The sequence below is a fragment of the Hylobates moloch genome, unplaced genomic scaffold (genome assembly GCF_009828535.3).
Source record: "Hylobates moloch isolate HMO894 unplaced genomic scaffold, HMol_V3 SCAFFOLD_6, whole genome shotgun sequence".
Taxonomy (NCBI): domain Eukaryota; kingdom Metazoa; phylum Chordata; class Mammalia; order Primates; family Hylobatidae; genus Hylobates; species Hylobates moloch.
Window position 1 is genome coordinate 83336035 of NW_026652281.1, and position 14497 is coordinate 83350531.

Here is a 14497-nt window from a genome sequence, read left to right on the forward strand (position 1 = left end):
GACCCTAGGGCAGGAATAGAGGGAGGCCTCAGGAAAGGACTAAGACTAGCCATGGGAAACCTTCAGGGATCATGCTCTATGGATTGGATTTAGGTGGCTGGAGAATGGGGTGGCTGGCTTGGGGACTGAACAGACATCACAAAAAGTGTCCTCTCCACCTGGGTTGTTGGTTATCATTTGGGGCAGCAGTCACAGAAGTGTGAGGAATGTGGGCCTGTCCAGATGTGGCTGGTCCTGGGGGGTGGCGTTGTTGAAGTTCTCTGACCAGTGGGTATCAGGATGGAGGGGATGTGGATGCACAAACTCCTGGGGATCTGAGAGAATCTGAAAGAAGAAGGGGTGTGTGCATGTGTGTGCGTGGGTGTGTGTGGGTGTATGTGCATGGGTGTGTGTGTGCATGTTTGTGGATGTGTGTGCATGTGTGCATCTGTGTGGCTGTGTGCATGCATGTGTGTGCATGTGTGTGTGTGCACGTGTGTGTGTGTGTCAGCCAAACTTCACTCTGAGTAATACTAAGAAAGAAAACCTATTTTCTTTGGGATCTTTCCCTCGGCTGGGACTCAGCCTCGGTCATTGGACTGGCACCCAGCTGAAACCACACCATAGGGTTTTCTGCTCTCGGCCAACCCAACATGAGAAAAGAGGAACTAAATGGTCCTACTAATAAGAAAGCCTCAGCGTACCATTAAGGGACGTAGCAGGTCTTCTGGCCACACTCCCCTACAAATGTGGAAAGCTCATTGGTGAAAACAGTTCTCAGGGGTCAAAGCAAAGGAACTGATCTGGGTAAAGTAGAAGCTGCCTGATCCCAATCAGACATCCTCACCTCTCGATAACCTTCGCCATTTCTCTGCCATAGAGGGAAAGTGTCCCCAGGCCAAAAGCCCAGGGCTCCAGGCTGCCATCAGGATGGTGGGTGAAGGACCCTACCTTATCTCAGATCTGGACCAGCGAGGCCGGCGGAGACCCTTTGCAGAGAGATATGACCCCAGCCTGAAGACCATGATCCCAGTGCGACCCTGTGCAAGGTAAGTCAGAAGAAGGATGGAAGGGAGGGCCAGGGCAGGACCTCCAGGAATGTCCATTAGGAGAGTGGGCACTGCTCCTGCAACCCATCTGCTGCTCTATCTGCTCGTCCTTTTGCCCATCCACCCATGCACGCATTCATTCATTTATCAATCACTCACTTCCTTGCCTCCTCCTGTCCTTTGGTGAAAAGGAGGCAGTAGCTCAGGTTTAAGGAGAGCTTTCCATGATCCAGGACCTGTCCAAGTGCTTTACAAATATCTTCTCATTTACTCTTCACAAACTCCTTGGAGGTACTATTACTATCTTTATCTGATAGGTGAGGAAACAGGCACAGAGAGGTTAAGTGACTTGCCTAAGGTTTACCAGGTAGCTTTTGCTTTGTAACAAACTGTCTCAACACTTAGCAGCTTAAAACAATTGCCACTCATTTAGCTTACAGTTTGATTGGTGACCCATAAAATAAAGCAACTTGGGCTGAGCTCAGCTGGGTGGTTCATTTGGTCTTGACCAGACTTACTCCTGTACAGCAAGGTGGCTGTGCTGCTGGAGGTGGGCCGGCTGTTGGCTGGGGCAGTGGGGCAACTGGACCCCATGTGTGCTCAACCTCCAGCAGGCTAGCCCAGGCTCGGTCACACAGTAATGCGGCAGGCTTCCAAGGGAATGAGTGACAGCACGCAGGCCTTCTTGAGATTCAGGTTTGCAACTGGCACACCACTTTTTTCACTGTATTCTATTGGCCAAAGCAGATCACAAGCCAGCTTATATTCAAAGTGTGAGGAAACAGACTCGACTTTTTGATGGAATGAGCTGCCAGGTCACATTCCAAGGAATTGGGAACAGATGGGGAGAGAAAATGGGGTCATTTTTGAAATCCAGGATAGAAACTCAAGTAGTCTGATTTCTGAGCTCACGTGCTGAACCTTGCAGCATACTGTATTATTATATATATTATTAGCATTATGCTAACCATAATATTATGAAATGCTGCCTTTTATACATGGAACGAGGCCCTGTGGTTTGTTCTCTGAGCAGCAGAAGGCCAAGTGGCAACTCTATAATAAGCAGACACTGCGCTATCTTCTCCCAGCATCTCTATCTGGGCCAAGGACACACACATTTAAGCCCTCCAAGGTGAGAGGTGGAGGTTGGAAGGTGAGGACATGTGCTATTATTCCTAGCCCCAGGAGATCTCTAACTGTCCACTTTTTCAACCAGTTTATAATTGCTTTGTGGAGAGGCAACATGGGGATGTGCTGAAGGGAATGATAGGACTCTGGAGTCAACAAGCAGTGGGTGTGAATTCCCGTCTCACCACTTTCCAGCAGTAAGACCTTGGGCAAATACTCTAAACTCTCTGTGCCTTGATGTTTTTGTCTATGAAACGGGCATATAATACTACCCTGCCACCCATCTTACTGAGTTGTTGTGAGGAATATATGAAATAATGCATGACTGTATCATGAAAGTCACCTTTTAGGGAATTTTTACTATGTGCTGAGCTCGTAGTACCTTATTCACATGAATTTAACTTGAATTCTCCCAAAAGCAGGGCCTCAGTCAAGAACCTGGAGGCAAATAGCTTATTTGAGAAGTGATTCCAAGGAGTAAGAGGAAAGATTTAGGGAGAGTGATGCAGGGAAGAAGGAAAAGGCAACATGAGGTGTGGCCTCAGCGTCACTGCTGTGAGCAGAGGGGCCTGGATCCTACTAGGTCCTTCTAGAAAGTGTCCAGTTTTCCACCCAGAGGATGTGAGGTGGACTTCTATACTCCCTTAGTGAAGTTTTGCCCCTGGGGGTATTAATGCCCTTCAATTGTGGGCAAGAGGAGGAGGAAGAGGAGAAGCAGGAGAAAAAGGAAGAGAAGGAGGAATGGGAGGGGAAAAAAGAAGGAAGAGGAGGAGGGGAAGAAGAAATGAAGAATGAAGAGGAACAAAAAAAGGAAATGATGAGTTTTGAGTATTATTACCTTTGTCTTTAAGAAAATTTATTAAAATTTAGGTAATTTAATTTTGAATATTGTGTGTTTAACAACTAACTTGCAAAATTCCTGAAAATTTAACAATTGGCTCTCACCAGCTGGCCCCAGCCCATCACTGCTCAAAGGGCTAATAAACATAATGAATGCAAGTCACAGATTCTGAGTGCAGCTGTGGTTGCTACTATAGTTACAAGTTCAATCCAGAGAGAGAGTTGGGGCAATGACCCCAGTGCCCGGAACACTGAGTGTCTTGTTTGTCTGCAGGTTAGCACCCAACCCAGTGGATGATGCAGAGCTACTCTCCTTTGCCACATTTTCCTGGCTTACGCTGGTGATGGTGAAAGGCTACCGGCAAAGGCTGACCGTGGACACCCTGTCCCCATTGTCACCATATGACTCATCTGACACCAATGCCAAAAGGTACCAGGATTTGCTTGGGTCACTGTATTAGTCCATTTTCATACTGCTATGAAGAAATACCCGAGAGTGGGTAATTTATAAAGAAAAAGAGGTTTAATGGACTCACAGTTCCATGTGACTGGGGAGGCCTCACAATCATGGTGGAAGGTGAAGGAGAAGTAAAGGCATGTCTTACACGGTGGCAGGCAAGAGAGTGTGTGCAGAGGAATGGTCCTTTGTAAAACCATCAGATCTCATGAGACTTACTACCACAAGAACAGCACAGGAAAATCTGCCCCCATGATTCAGTTACCTCCCACCGGGTCCCTCCCATGACAGGTGGAGATTATGGGGGCTACAATTCAAGATGAGATTTGGGTGGGGACATAGCCAAACTGTATCAGTCACCTCAGGAGAGAAGCCCACTCTAAGGAAGGGGTCCCATAAATTCTTTTGTGTGCTCCCTAGTTGTGTGCTTCACAATTTCTCCAACATGGAAAATGACACCCATGGGTGCTGGTAACCATTCTCTAAGATTCGGGCTGGACTGCATGAACTTCTTGGCCCAAGCTGTGGGGAGGTGGGAATTAGGCAGCATTAGCGGGGAGAGAGGACTCATTGGAGAGCTATGGCCTGAGGCTCAGGATCCTTCTGGCTGAGCTCCAGCTGGTTTGCAGGGGCACTGCATCAGGACAGAGGTGGCTGGAATCTCACTTTGCCCTGTGCTGGTCAGACCCTATCTGACCAGCATGAAGCATCAGATTTTGTTTTACTTTAAACATCATTATTGGACTTTTATATTACAAAATACATTGAGGTTGATCCTAATGAAACTGCCAATATTTGACAATTTTAACTTGTAAAAATGTAAATGTCATTTGTCCAACCTAATTCATACTCATTATAAAAATGTGAAAGCAGCAGAAGTTTAAGCCATGGAAGGGTCTCTCCCATGCTCCTGCTCTACTCCCTGGAGGCAAGCATTATGAAAATCTCACTGTGGCTCTGTCCAGAATTTTCCTACTCTGATTAAACACGCCCTGGGCTACCGTCTTCTTCAGATCAGTACCTCTTCTTACCCCCAACTCACAGATCATGTTTTATTTTAATCTAAACAAAAAATGAAGCATACTACATAACTGTTGATCATGTTGCTCTTTTCAGTTAAGAGTTTATAAAGACTTTTCCACGTTAGGATAAAGACATCAACTTCATTTTTTCCAGCAGCTGCATTGAACTCTGTGGTTCTGATTAAATATATAATCTAAAGAATGGGGAAGGCCTGGGAGTGTTAGTCATGGCCTCCTAATTGCTTCTAGAATTGTGCTTCTCCTCATCTGTGCCCCGAAGAAATCTCAGCTAGTGGTACATTCCAAAATCTACCTCCTGGAGAAAGTTGCCAGGGAGCACTGAGGGCAAGGCACTGGACCAGCTCTCTGCCGTCCTCTCTGGCCAGTGCTTCTCCATCTGTTCTTAATGTTTCCTCCCATCTACCCAATGTCCACTTAAATCCTTGTCTCTCCCATGCTGTGTTATGCTCCTAAGTGATCCCCTCCACTACAAAGGCTTAAACACCAAACACATGCTGACTCCCCCAATAACGTGTCCATGTCTATCTCCAGGCCACAGCCCACTTCCAGACTCTGAAACTGCGTGGCCAGCATCCAATGGGATGGCTGCACTTGGATGCCTCATGAGCATCTTCTGTCTAAAGCTAGACCTATTCTTGATCCACGGCCCCAAACTGACACTATTCCTCTCCTCTTCTGCTTTTTCCCATCTCCGTCTCTGTAAATATTCACACAGTTGGCCAAGCCCGAAAACTGGGGTCTGTCCTTGAACCGCTTTCTCCTTTCCTCCCACATCTCATTCATCAGTAAGCCCTGTTGTCGCTCTATGTCCACTTTTCTTTAATTCCACTGCCACCTCTCACCTGGAGGCTGACAATCTCCTGCTGTGGTCTCACACCATCATCCATCACTTTCATAGCAGCCAACTGATCTTTTAGATGTGCAAAATGATCTTGTCACATCAGCTTTAAAAACTGTAATGGCTTCCTTTGCACTTGGAGTGAAACCTAAACTCCTGAAGGCCCTTGAGGTTTTCCCTAGGTCTTGTGAAGTCCCCCAAGGTCCCAAAAGTTCCTGCCTTGCTTCCCACTGTCCCATCAGCCCCTCCTCTTTGTGCACCACACTCCTGTCTCTCTGGTCTTCTTCCAGATCTTTGAAATGAACAACATCTTCACTGCGCTGAGAAGATTTTTCTCTTGGCCTCTCTGTTGCCTCTGCCTTCTTATAAAAGCTGACACTGTGGCAGAGGTGGGTGGTAGGCAGAGGAAAAGAAGGCCTGGCAAGGACCCAGATGCCACAGGCATACCAGCTTGTGTCTAGGCATTGCCCCCTGCCCTTCCCAAATCCCACCTGTTCAGGAAAAGCAGAAAGCTGAGCCGGTGCTGGAAGGCACCACTGCCAAGGAGGGGGGCTGTGCTGAGCACCCTTGCAAGAGCATGCCCAACAGTGTAGCTTCAAACAGCACATAGAAGTGCCAATCCATTTTATGCTTCTGTTTTTTCATCACAGATTTCGAGTCCTTTGGGATGAAGAGGTAGAAAGGGTGGGTCCTGAGAAGGCCTCTCTGAGCCGCGTGGTGTGGAAATTCCAGAGGACACGCGTGTTGATGGACATCGTGGCCAACATCCTGTGCATCATCATGGCAGCCATAGGGCCGGTGAGTGAGGCAGCCCTTCCTCCTCGTCTGCTAGGTCCCCAGCCTAGTAAAGAATGTCATTAGTTACTTTCTCTACAAGCTGGTGGGTTTAGTGCATTGTCATTATCTTTGCGCTCCTTGGGGGCGAATTTTCATAAAGTGAATCCTTGTCAAGCACAGCAGCAGCCACCAAAATTAATTAAAAAGTTTGCCTCCTAAAGTCAGCTTGCTGGCATGATCTGAGGCCTCCTATGCCAGCCTCAGCCCTCAGTGGCCCTCTCTTCTCCCCACCATGCTGTTTTACAGACAGTTCTCATTCACCAAATCCTCCAGCAGACCGAGAGGACCTCTGGGAAAGTCTGGGTTGGCATCGGACTGTGCATAGCCCTTTTTGCCACCGAGTTTACCAAAGTCTTCTTTTGGGCCCTTGCCTGGGCCATCAACTACCGCACGGCCATCCGGTTGAAGGTGGCGCTCTCCACTTTGGTTTTTGAAAACCTAGTGTCCTTCAAGACATTGACGCACATCTCTGTTGGCGAGGTAAGCTGGCTCAGAGGAGTTTAATGTTGGAAAATGAGTCCTGAGTGGTTTGAGTGCATGTGAGATGTGGATCCTGGGTGGAGCACCTGCCTTCCTTTTGCTTGTCTATGACCTGCCCATCACGTTCCATCTCCTGACTAAGTGAGGTGGTGGAGACAAAAAACACCAGAGGAGTTTGGAGATAGGAGGGCTCAGTTCAGGCTGGAGAATTTGGAGAGACTTCCTAGTTCCAGTGGGAACAGGGCTCAGGGAGACTTAATCCAATCGCTTCGATGGTCGATGGGGACTGTGGAGGAGTACTGAGCACACTATAGGCATTTAATAAAATGGATGAACTGATGGCTCCAATAATCCCAATTGTGTAGCATAGGGGGTGCCAAAGCCACAAGGAAGACCATGCCTGTTGGACTTCAGAGTTGATATTTTCTTAAGCTCTTAATCCTTGGCAATAAAATCCTTAACACTTATCAAAAACAAAAAACAAACAAAACACACACGACAACAACAACAACAAAAACAACAAAAACTCCCGAATCAAGGGAACCCCAGGTGATGTGGGGTAAGATAAAAGACTTGCTTCTTTCTTACAGTTGCTCTTTTAGCAAGCTCAAAGCATTTAATTATGATTAGATTCAGTTGCATATAGCAAACCCAAAATAACAGTGAATTTAAAAAAAGGAATTAATTTCACTCTATGTAAAAGGAATCTAGAAGGGAATAATCCAGGGTTGGCACAGGAGCTTCCAGATCTTTCTGCTTTTCTTTATCACTGTCTTTGCACATGGCTCTCATCATGGTTCAAAACTAGATGCTAGAGACCCAGCCATCCCAGCCACGCTTCAGACAGGTGGTAGGAGAAAGAGGAACAGAAGAAGGGGTGCCTTTCAGGTTGAGTTGGCTGCCTTTAAGAATTCATCACAAATGTCCCATTCTACACTTTGGCTTACATCACATTGCCCTCAACATAGACACATGGCCACACTCCTTCCACAAAGGAGGCTGGGAAATGTAGTCTTTTCTGGGCCCATCTCTTCCGGGAAGAAGCGGAGTTGTCTTCACAAGGAAGGCTGAGGGAGAAGGGGGTCAGGGAGACTGGGTAAGCAGCTAGCAGTCCCTCCAGCATGCTCCCAGATGGTAACATTACACTTTGTCTTTCTGCATTGAGATGATCAGCCCTAAAAGACCGGCCTCTCCAAAGTCATACCAGAACCCATAAAACTCATCATATTGGTCCCCGGTGACCCCTTCCTGCTTTAGAGAAGTTTTTCTCCTTTCTCCCTAGATCCCCTCGGCCAGTCTGAAAGCCTTCATTTAAAGACATGTTTGACTGACTCTTCCAAAGCCTGAACCCTTGCGCTTTTCTTTCCAGGTGCTCAATATACTGTCAAGTGATAGCTATTCCTTGTTTGAAGCTGCCTTGTTTTGTCCTTTGCCAGCCACCATCCCGATCCTAATGGTCTTTTGTGCGGCGTACGCCTTTTTCATTCTGGGGCCCACAGCTCTCATCGGGATATCAGTGTATGTCATATTCATCCCCGTCCAGGTAATGGCAGGCTTTTGTGCTTCTAACTGCTTTGTATTTGCATTTCACACACTTTCACTGAATTGGGTGGAAGGCTGCATTTCTGGCGTATGAAGCCTGTGCCCCATTTTGTACTCACAGATTTACTTCCTTTTGCTTGTTTGTTTTGTTTTTTGTTTTGTTTTTGTTTAGTGACAGGGTCTCGCTCTGTCACCCAGGCTGGAGTGCAGTGGTGCAATCGTAGCTCACTGTAGCCTCAACCTCCTGGGCTCAAGCAATCTTCCTGTCTCAGTCCTGCCAACTAGCTGGGACTACAGGTGCATGCCACTGTACCTGGCTAGTTAAAAAAAAAATTGTACAGATAGGGTCTCGCTATGTTGTCCAGGCTGGTCTTGAACTCCTGGGCTCAACCCATCCTCCTGCCACAGCCTCCTGAGCAGCTGGGATTACAGGGGCAAGCCACTGCCCCTGGCCACAGTGAAGGTTTTTAAAAAACTTGAATTTGAATGCCCTAGGAAGTGGAATGCCTCTTCAATTTGTCAAAGCCCCCAGCACTCCCCTTGAGTCCTGCAATTCATGCCTTTATATCACCTGCCTGACCCCCCATGGTGTTCCTCAGACAGCATCAACAGCCACAACTCAAGGGAAGAACTTGGCTGAGAATCTCAAGCCAACTTCCTTTAGAACTTTTCCTGGCACTTATACTCCCATCTCTGGATTTTTAGGCCAGCTGCAGCTCAGCAGTTCTCTCTGAAAACAGTGTTTGTACCTTGATTTCAGATGTTTATGGCCAAGCTCAATTCAGCTTTCCGAAGGTCAGCAATTTTGGTGACAGACAAGCGAATTCAGACAATGAATGAGTTTCTGACCTGCGTCAAGCTGATCAAAATGTATGCCTGGGAGAAATCTTTTACCAACACTATCCAAGGTAGGACAAGAGTAGCTACTTAAAGAACAACTTACCTTGTAGAATATGCTCTTCTAAGGGGTTCTTACAGTTCCCAGGGCCAGGCATTCCAGAAGGAGGCTGAGGGGACCCTCTGAGCTGCTCTGCAGGTCAAAGGATTTTTCAAAGGATTATGGAGATTTAATAATAGAGCCAGGCATCTGTTCTGGTGAACCCAAGGGTGAGTGACATATGGTTTTTCTTTCCTGGGGCAGGTGGATCCTGGTCCTGGCGAGTTACCTTTTATAAAAATAATCCACAAAAACATTGTGAGCAGGAAAAAAGCTGTCTCCAGCTATTTCCTTGACTTAGAAGACATCTACACACACATATACTCACACATCCGGGGTTACACAGAACTCTTTGCCTGCAGCAGCATCCTTGTGTTTGAATGGTCCACTGACTCAACACTCCTTGGGCAGACACGAGGAGATGCATATGTAGTTTTACTTTTTTTAAAGCTGATATAGAAACTATTTTGATCAAATATAAATGCAAATCTAATTGCAGGGACATTTACATAATTGCCGACATAGACTCAGGGGGTTCACCAGTTAATGATCTGAACCACTGTTACAATGGACTCTCTGGATAGACAATTACACTTTTGCACCAGCATGGAACTGGGCCAAAGCTGTGCATCTGCACTCTAGGGAGTAGCTGTAGAGAACCTGCTTCTGAGCTGGCCAAAGGAAGTGCCCCAGGTTGGGACCCCGGCAGCACCAGGGGACCCTCTTTGAAAACCCAGAAACACATCCTCACACTCTGAGTTCCCTTCAGTGCAATTTAATTTGATTTGACTAAATTTGATTCCATGTGATTTCAACTTAATTTAACTTGTCAATTTAGTTCAATAAATATATATCAAGTTCCTACTTTGTGCAAGGCCATGGGAGCTACACAAATGAAATGGAAAAGGTTCCTGCTTTTATGAGTAAGGGAGGATAAGACAACTTAGCTCAAAAATAGCCACGAGTTTGTTGGCTCTGCCTTCAGAGTATATCCGGAAGCCATCTGCTCCTCTCCATTCCACTCCCACCCAGTCCAAGCCAATATCCTCTCCCTCCTGGACTATGGCAAGACATCTAGGCACTGCTCCTGCCTTCCCCCTCCCTCCTGCAATCCACTGTGCACTCAGCAGTCAGAGTGACCTTTAAAAAATGTCAATCAGATCCTGTTCCTCCTCTGCTGGAAAATAGTGGCTTCTTATCACACTTAAGATTATTCAAAGTTAGATCTTTGGAGGGAACTCCAGATTCTTTCGTATGGTCTGTGAGGTCAGACACGATCTGGCCCTTGGTCACCTCTCTGACGTCATCACGTTTTACCGTAACCTTAGGAAACTCAGCTCTAGCGGCATCTGCCTTAGTTTGTTTCTAGAACCACACGCCACACTCGTTCATGCCTCGGGATCCTTGCAATTGCTGTTTCCTTTGCCTGGAGTGTGCTCCTGCTGGATGTTTACAGTGACTTTGTCTTGACTTTAGGTCTCTTCTCAATGTCCAGAGAGGACTTCTGGGCTGCAGTTCCAAGCATATCCATGCCCTACCTCTCAATCACTTCATCCTGCTCATTTCTTTCAGATCACTCAACACAATTTATAATTATTTAACTGTTTATTTCTTTATTGTCTATCTATCCCACTGGAAGAGGGCCGAGACCCCGTTCACTCCTGTATTCTCCAAACACAGGTGCAGCACTTGGCATATAGTAGACATCAGGTTCAAATATCTTAAGTGAGTGAACACATGAATTCACGTTATTCTATGGGGGAAGATGGAGAAAGTGCCACAAGAGAAACAGAGACGCTCCAAGGGGGAGCACACTGGGTTGGGGAGACTGGGAATGGCTTCCCTGAAGAAGTGGCTTTCAGGTAGGCCAAAGGGATAGGAAGGATTGGGATGCACAGAGAACTGGGGAAGCCCACTTAGGGAGGAGCAGAGGCCTGGAGGTGGAGATAAGAGGGTGCTCTTGGGGACTAGGGAGTGCTGGATGTTCTTTAGGGGAAGGGCACCTGGCTAGCAGAGCTTGGATCCCAGGAGAAGCGGGCTCCGATTCTGCCCTGATCACTGAAAAGGCAAGTTACTAAACCTGCGAAGACAGTTTGCTATCCTGTCAAAAAGGCATAAAATAACAGTCTCTCTCTCACCATGCAGTGGTGAGGACGATCTAATGAGAAAGCGCCTGTGAAGTGTTGAGCAGAGCACCTGGCATGTAGTGATCACGCCATTAGAACATCTAGAGCTGTCCTGTGGGGGTATGAAAGGGCTTTTGCAGAGGAGGCTGGAATTGGGGTTGAGGACAAGAAACAGCAGGTGAAGGAGGCTTGAATGTAATTTTTTTTTTTTTTTTTTTTTTGAGACAGGAGTCTTGCTCTGTCGCCCAGGCTGGAGTGCAGTGGCGTGATCTCGGCTCACTGCAACCTCCGCCTCCCGGGTTCACGCCATTTCCTCCTGCCTCAGCCTCTCCGAGTAGCTGGGACTACGAAATCGCCACACGCCCGGCTAATTTTTTGTATTTTTGGTAGAGACGGGGTTTCACCGTGGTCTCGATCTCCTGACCTCATGATCCGCCCGCCTCGGCCTCCCAAAGTGCTGGGATTACAAGCGTGAGCCACCGCGCCCGGCCCGCTTGAATGTAATTTGTGAGCTTTGCAGAGCCGTGGGCATATTCTGGACTTAGGAAAGGGAGAATACTGTTGAGTTTTTGTGTCTATTCTTGGGACACCAGGCAGGTGCCTTCAGGCCAGCACATGTGTTTTGTTTCTCCCCATACAGTATAGTATTTAAAAATGTTTTTTTCATTTAGTTCCCAACATTTAAAAGTAGGGAGATGTCTCACAAAAATCTGGACCTCATGGGAGGATTGCTCGAGCCTAAATATTCGAGACTAGCCTGGGCAACATAGGGAGATCCCATCTCTGCAAAAAATTTTTTAAAAAAATTATCTGGGTGTGGTGGTATGCGCCTGTGGTCTCAGATACTCAGGAGGCTGAGGTGGGAGGATCAGCTGAGCCTGAGAGGTCAAGGCTGCAGTGAGCTCTATCATGTCATTGCACTCCAGCCTAGGTGACAAAGCAATACTCTGTCTCAAATATAAATAAATAAATAAAAATCTGGACCTAAGACTTTGAAATGGTTGATGATCTGGTTGTTACTGGACCGAACTGGGGCCTGCTCATCTGGCACAGTAAGGCCAAATATCCACGCTGAGGTTTTGCCGCAGGAGAAAGGAGGGCCTTTATTTGCTGCGTGCCAAGCAAGGAGAATCAGGCAGTTCATCCTTAAGACCTGGCCTCCCCAGTGGCTTGCAAGCAAGGGTTTTTAAAGGCAGGGGTAAATTTCAGCAAAGTGAAGTTACAGGCAAAATCGTAACTCATACATGGAGATTATATGTTGGTTTGGCCTGAAAGGGGGGAATATCTTTTTTTTTTTTTTTGAGATGGAGTCTCGCTGTCACCCAGGCTGGAGTGCAGTGGCGCGATCTCGGCTCAAGGCAGGCTCTGCCCCCCGGGGTTCACGCCATTCTCCTGCCTCAGCCTCCCAAGTAGCTGGGATTACAGGCTCCCGTCACCACCCTCGGCTAATTTTTTGTATATTTAGTAGAGACGGGGTTTCACCATGTTAGCCAGGATGGTCTCGATCTCCTGACCTCGTGATCCACCCGCCTGGGCCTCCCAAAGTGCTGGGATTACAGGCGTGAGCCACCACGCCCGGCTGAGGGTGGGATTTCTTAAAGCAGGCAGCTTATAAGTCATGGGTAGATTCAAAGATTTTCTGATTTGCACCTGGTTAAGGAAAGGAAGCTTTGTCTAAAGCTTTGTCTAAAGATTCAGAGTTAGCAGAAAAGAGTGATGGATCCGGCCTTTGGGCGTGACCTCCTCCAGGCCCCTCAAGAAGAAATTTAGAACAAAAACTGAAATCAGAGCTCTGTCCTCAGCTCCCCCTTTACTGAGGTCTGTGTGCCAATGGATCAATTGCATGGGGGTCCGGGTTTTCTCAAATACAACTCAAGGACATATGTTAAGATTCTAGTGACTCTAAACATTCTAGTGACTCTAACTTCCTTGGCTGTTGTTTCAGGCTATTGTTACCTTCTTGCTTATCAAGTTGCTCATTTACTTCTTGGGGTTAGCTGGGTGCCTAGAATTTCCGTTGAAGGAACTCAAGATTTTCCTTTGTTTCCATACTTGCAGTTGGTGGGGAGCAGGCTCCTAGGAGAGGTCCCTGCTGCATTTCATGGTAGCACCAGCCTCCCCTGCACTGAGAAGAGGCTGCCCCTTTGATTCTCGTCTCCATTCCGCTGCACTCCAGAGCCCCGCTCTGGTCTTCCCTGCCCTCTGGCCCCACTCCCTTCATTAATGGTACTTGCTTGGCCCTTGTAGCCATCTGAGTTTATGACTTCTGACACACAGAGTGTCAGGGCTGGAAGGGACGTTGGACACCATCCACTTATGGCAGCTGACAGGTACTGAGCTGCGAGTACCCGGGGCTTTCTGTGGTTCCTGTCATTTAAACTTCACAACAGGACTCATGAGCGCCCATCTGGAAGAGGACCAAGTAGGGCTAATACATTTCGTAATGCTAGTATTTGACATGCAAAATGAGACCACCTTGGGCTGTGTTCTATTTTGCAGATATAAGAAGGAGGGAAAGAAAATTACTAGAAAAAGCTGGATTTGTCCAAAGTGGAAACTCTGCCCTGGCCCCCATCGTGTCCACCATAGCCATCGTGCTAACATTCTCCTGCCACATCCTCCTGAGACGCAAACTCACCGCACCCGTGGTAAGAGCCCGCTCCAGATCGAGCCTCTTTCACACCCTGACCCCAGCAAGTCCCAGGTGGGAAGCCCTTCCTACCATCGCTCAGTGCTGGCATTAGGAACATCCAATCATGGCAGGCCACAGGATGCAACTTCAACTCCAACTCTTTTTTTTTTTTTTTTTTTTTCCGAGACAGGGTCTCACTCTGTCACCCAGGCTGGAGTGCAGTGGCATGATGGTGGCTCACTGCAACCTCTGCCTCCTGGGTTCAAGCAATTCTCCTGCCACAGCCTCCTGAGTAGCTAGGATTACAGGTGCCTGCTACCACCACACCTGGCTAATTTTTGTATTTTTAGTAGAGACGGGGGTTTCACCATGTTGGCCAGGCTGGTCTTGAACTCCTGACCTCAGGTAGTCCGCCTGTCTTGGCCTTCTAAAGTGCTGGAATTACAGGCGTGAGCCACAGTGCCGGGCCAACTCCAACTTTTAAAAACAAGTGCTTGGGCTGACAAGGGGCCCAGGAGAGCCTGGCAGCGATTCTTATCACGTCCGTGGCTGGGCAGGGGTCATAGTTAATGTTGGAATGCAATTTTAAGTGTGGAAAAAAAAAATGGA

The 14497-nt window shown here is 47.5% G+C and overlaps 1 protein-coding gene across 1 annotated transcript in view; it reads left to right on the forward strand.

Moving 5' to 3' along the window:
- The first annotated feature begins 865 nt into the window (after positions 1 to 865).
- Positions 866 to 14497, forward strand: part of ABCC12 (ATP binding cassette subfamily C member 12) — a 69987-nt gene continuing 56355 nt past the window's right edge. The window contains 7 exon segments of the mRNA XM_058440953.1: positions 866 to 1028; positions 3271 to 3426; positions 5985 to 6132; positions 6418 to 6651; positions 8021 to 8194; positions 8954 to 9101; positions 13756 to 13904. Of these exon segments, the coding sequence (XP_058296936.1) occupies positions 910 to 1028; positions 3271 to 3426; positions 5985 to 6132; positions 6418 to 6651; positions 8021 to 8194; positions 8954 to 9101; positions 13756 to 13904 (1128 nt within the window). The 5' untranslated portion in view covers positions 866 to 909.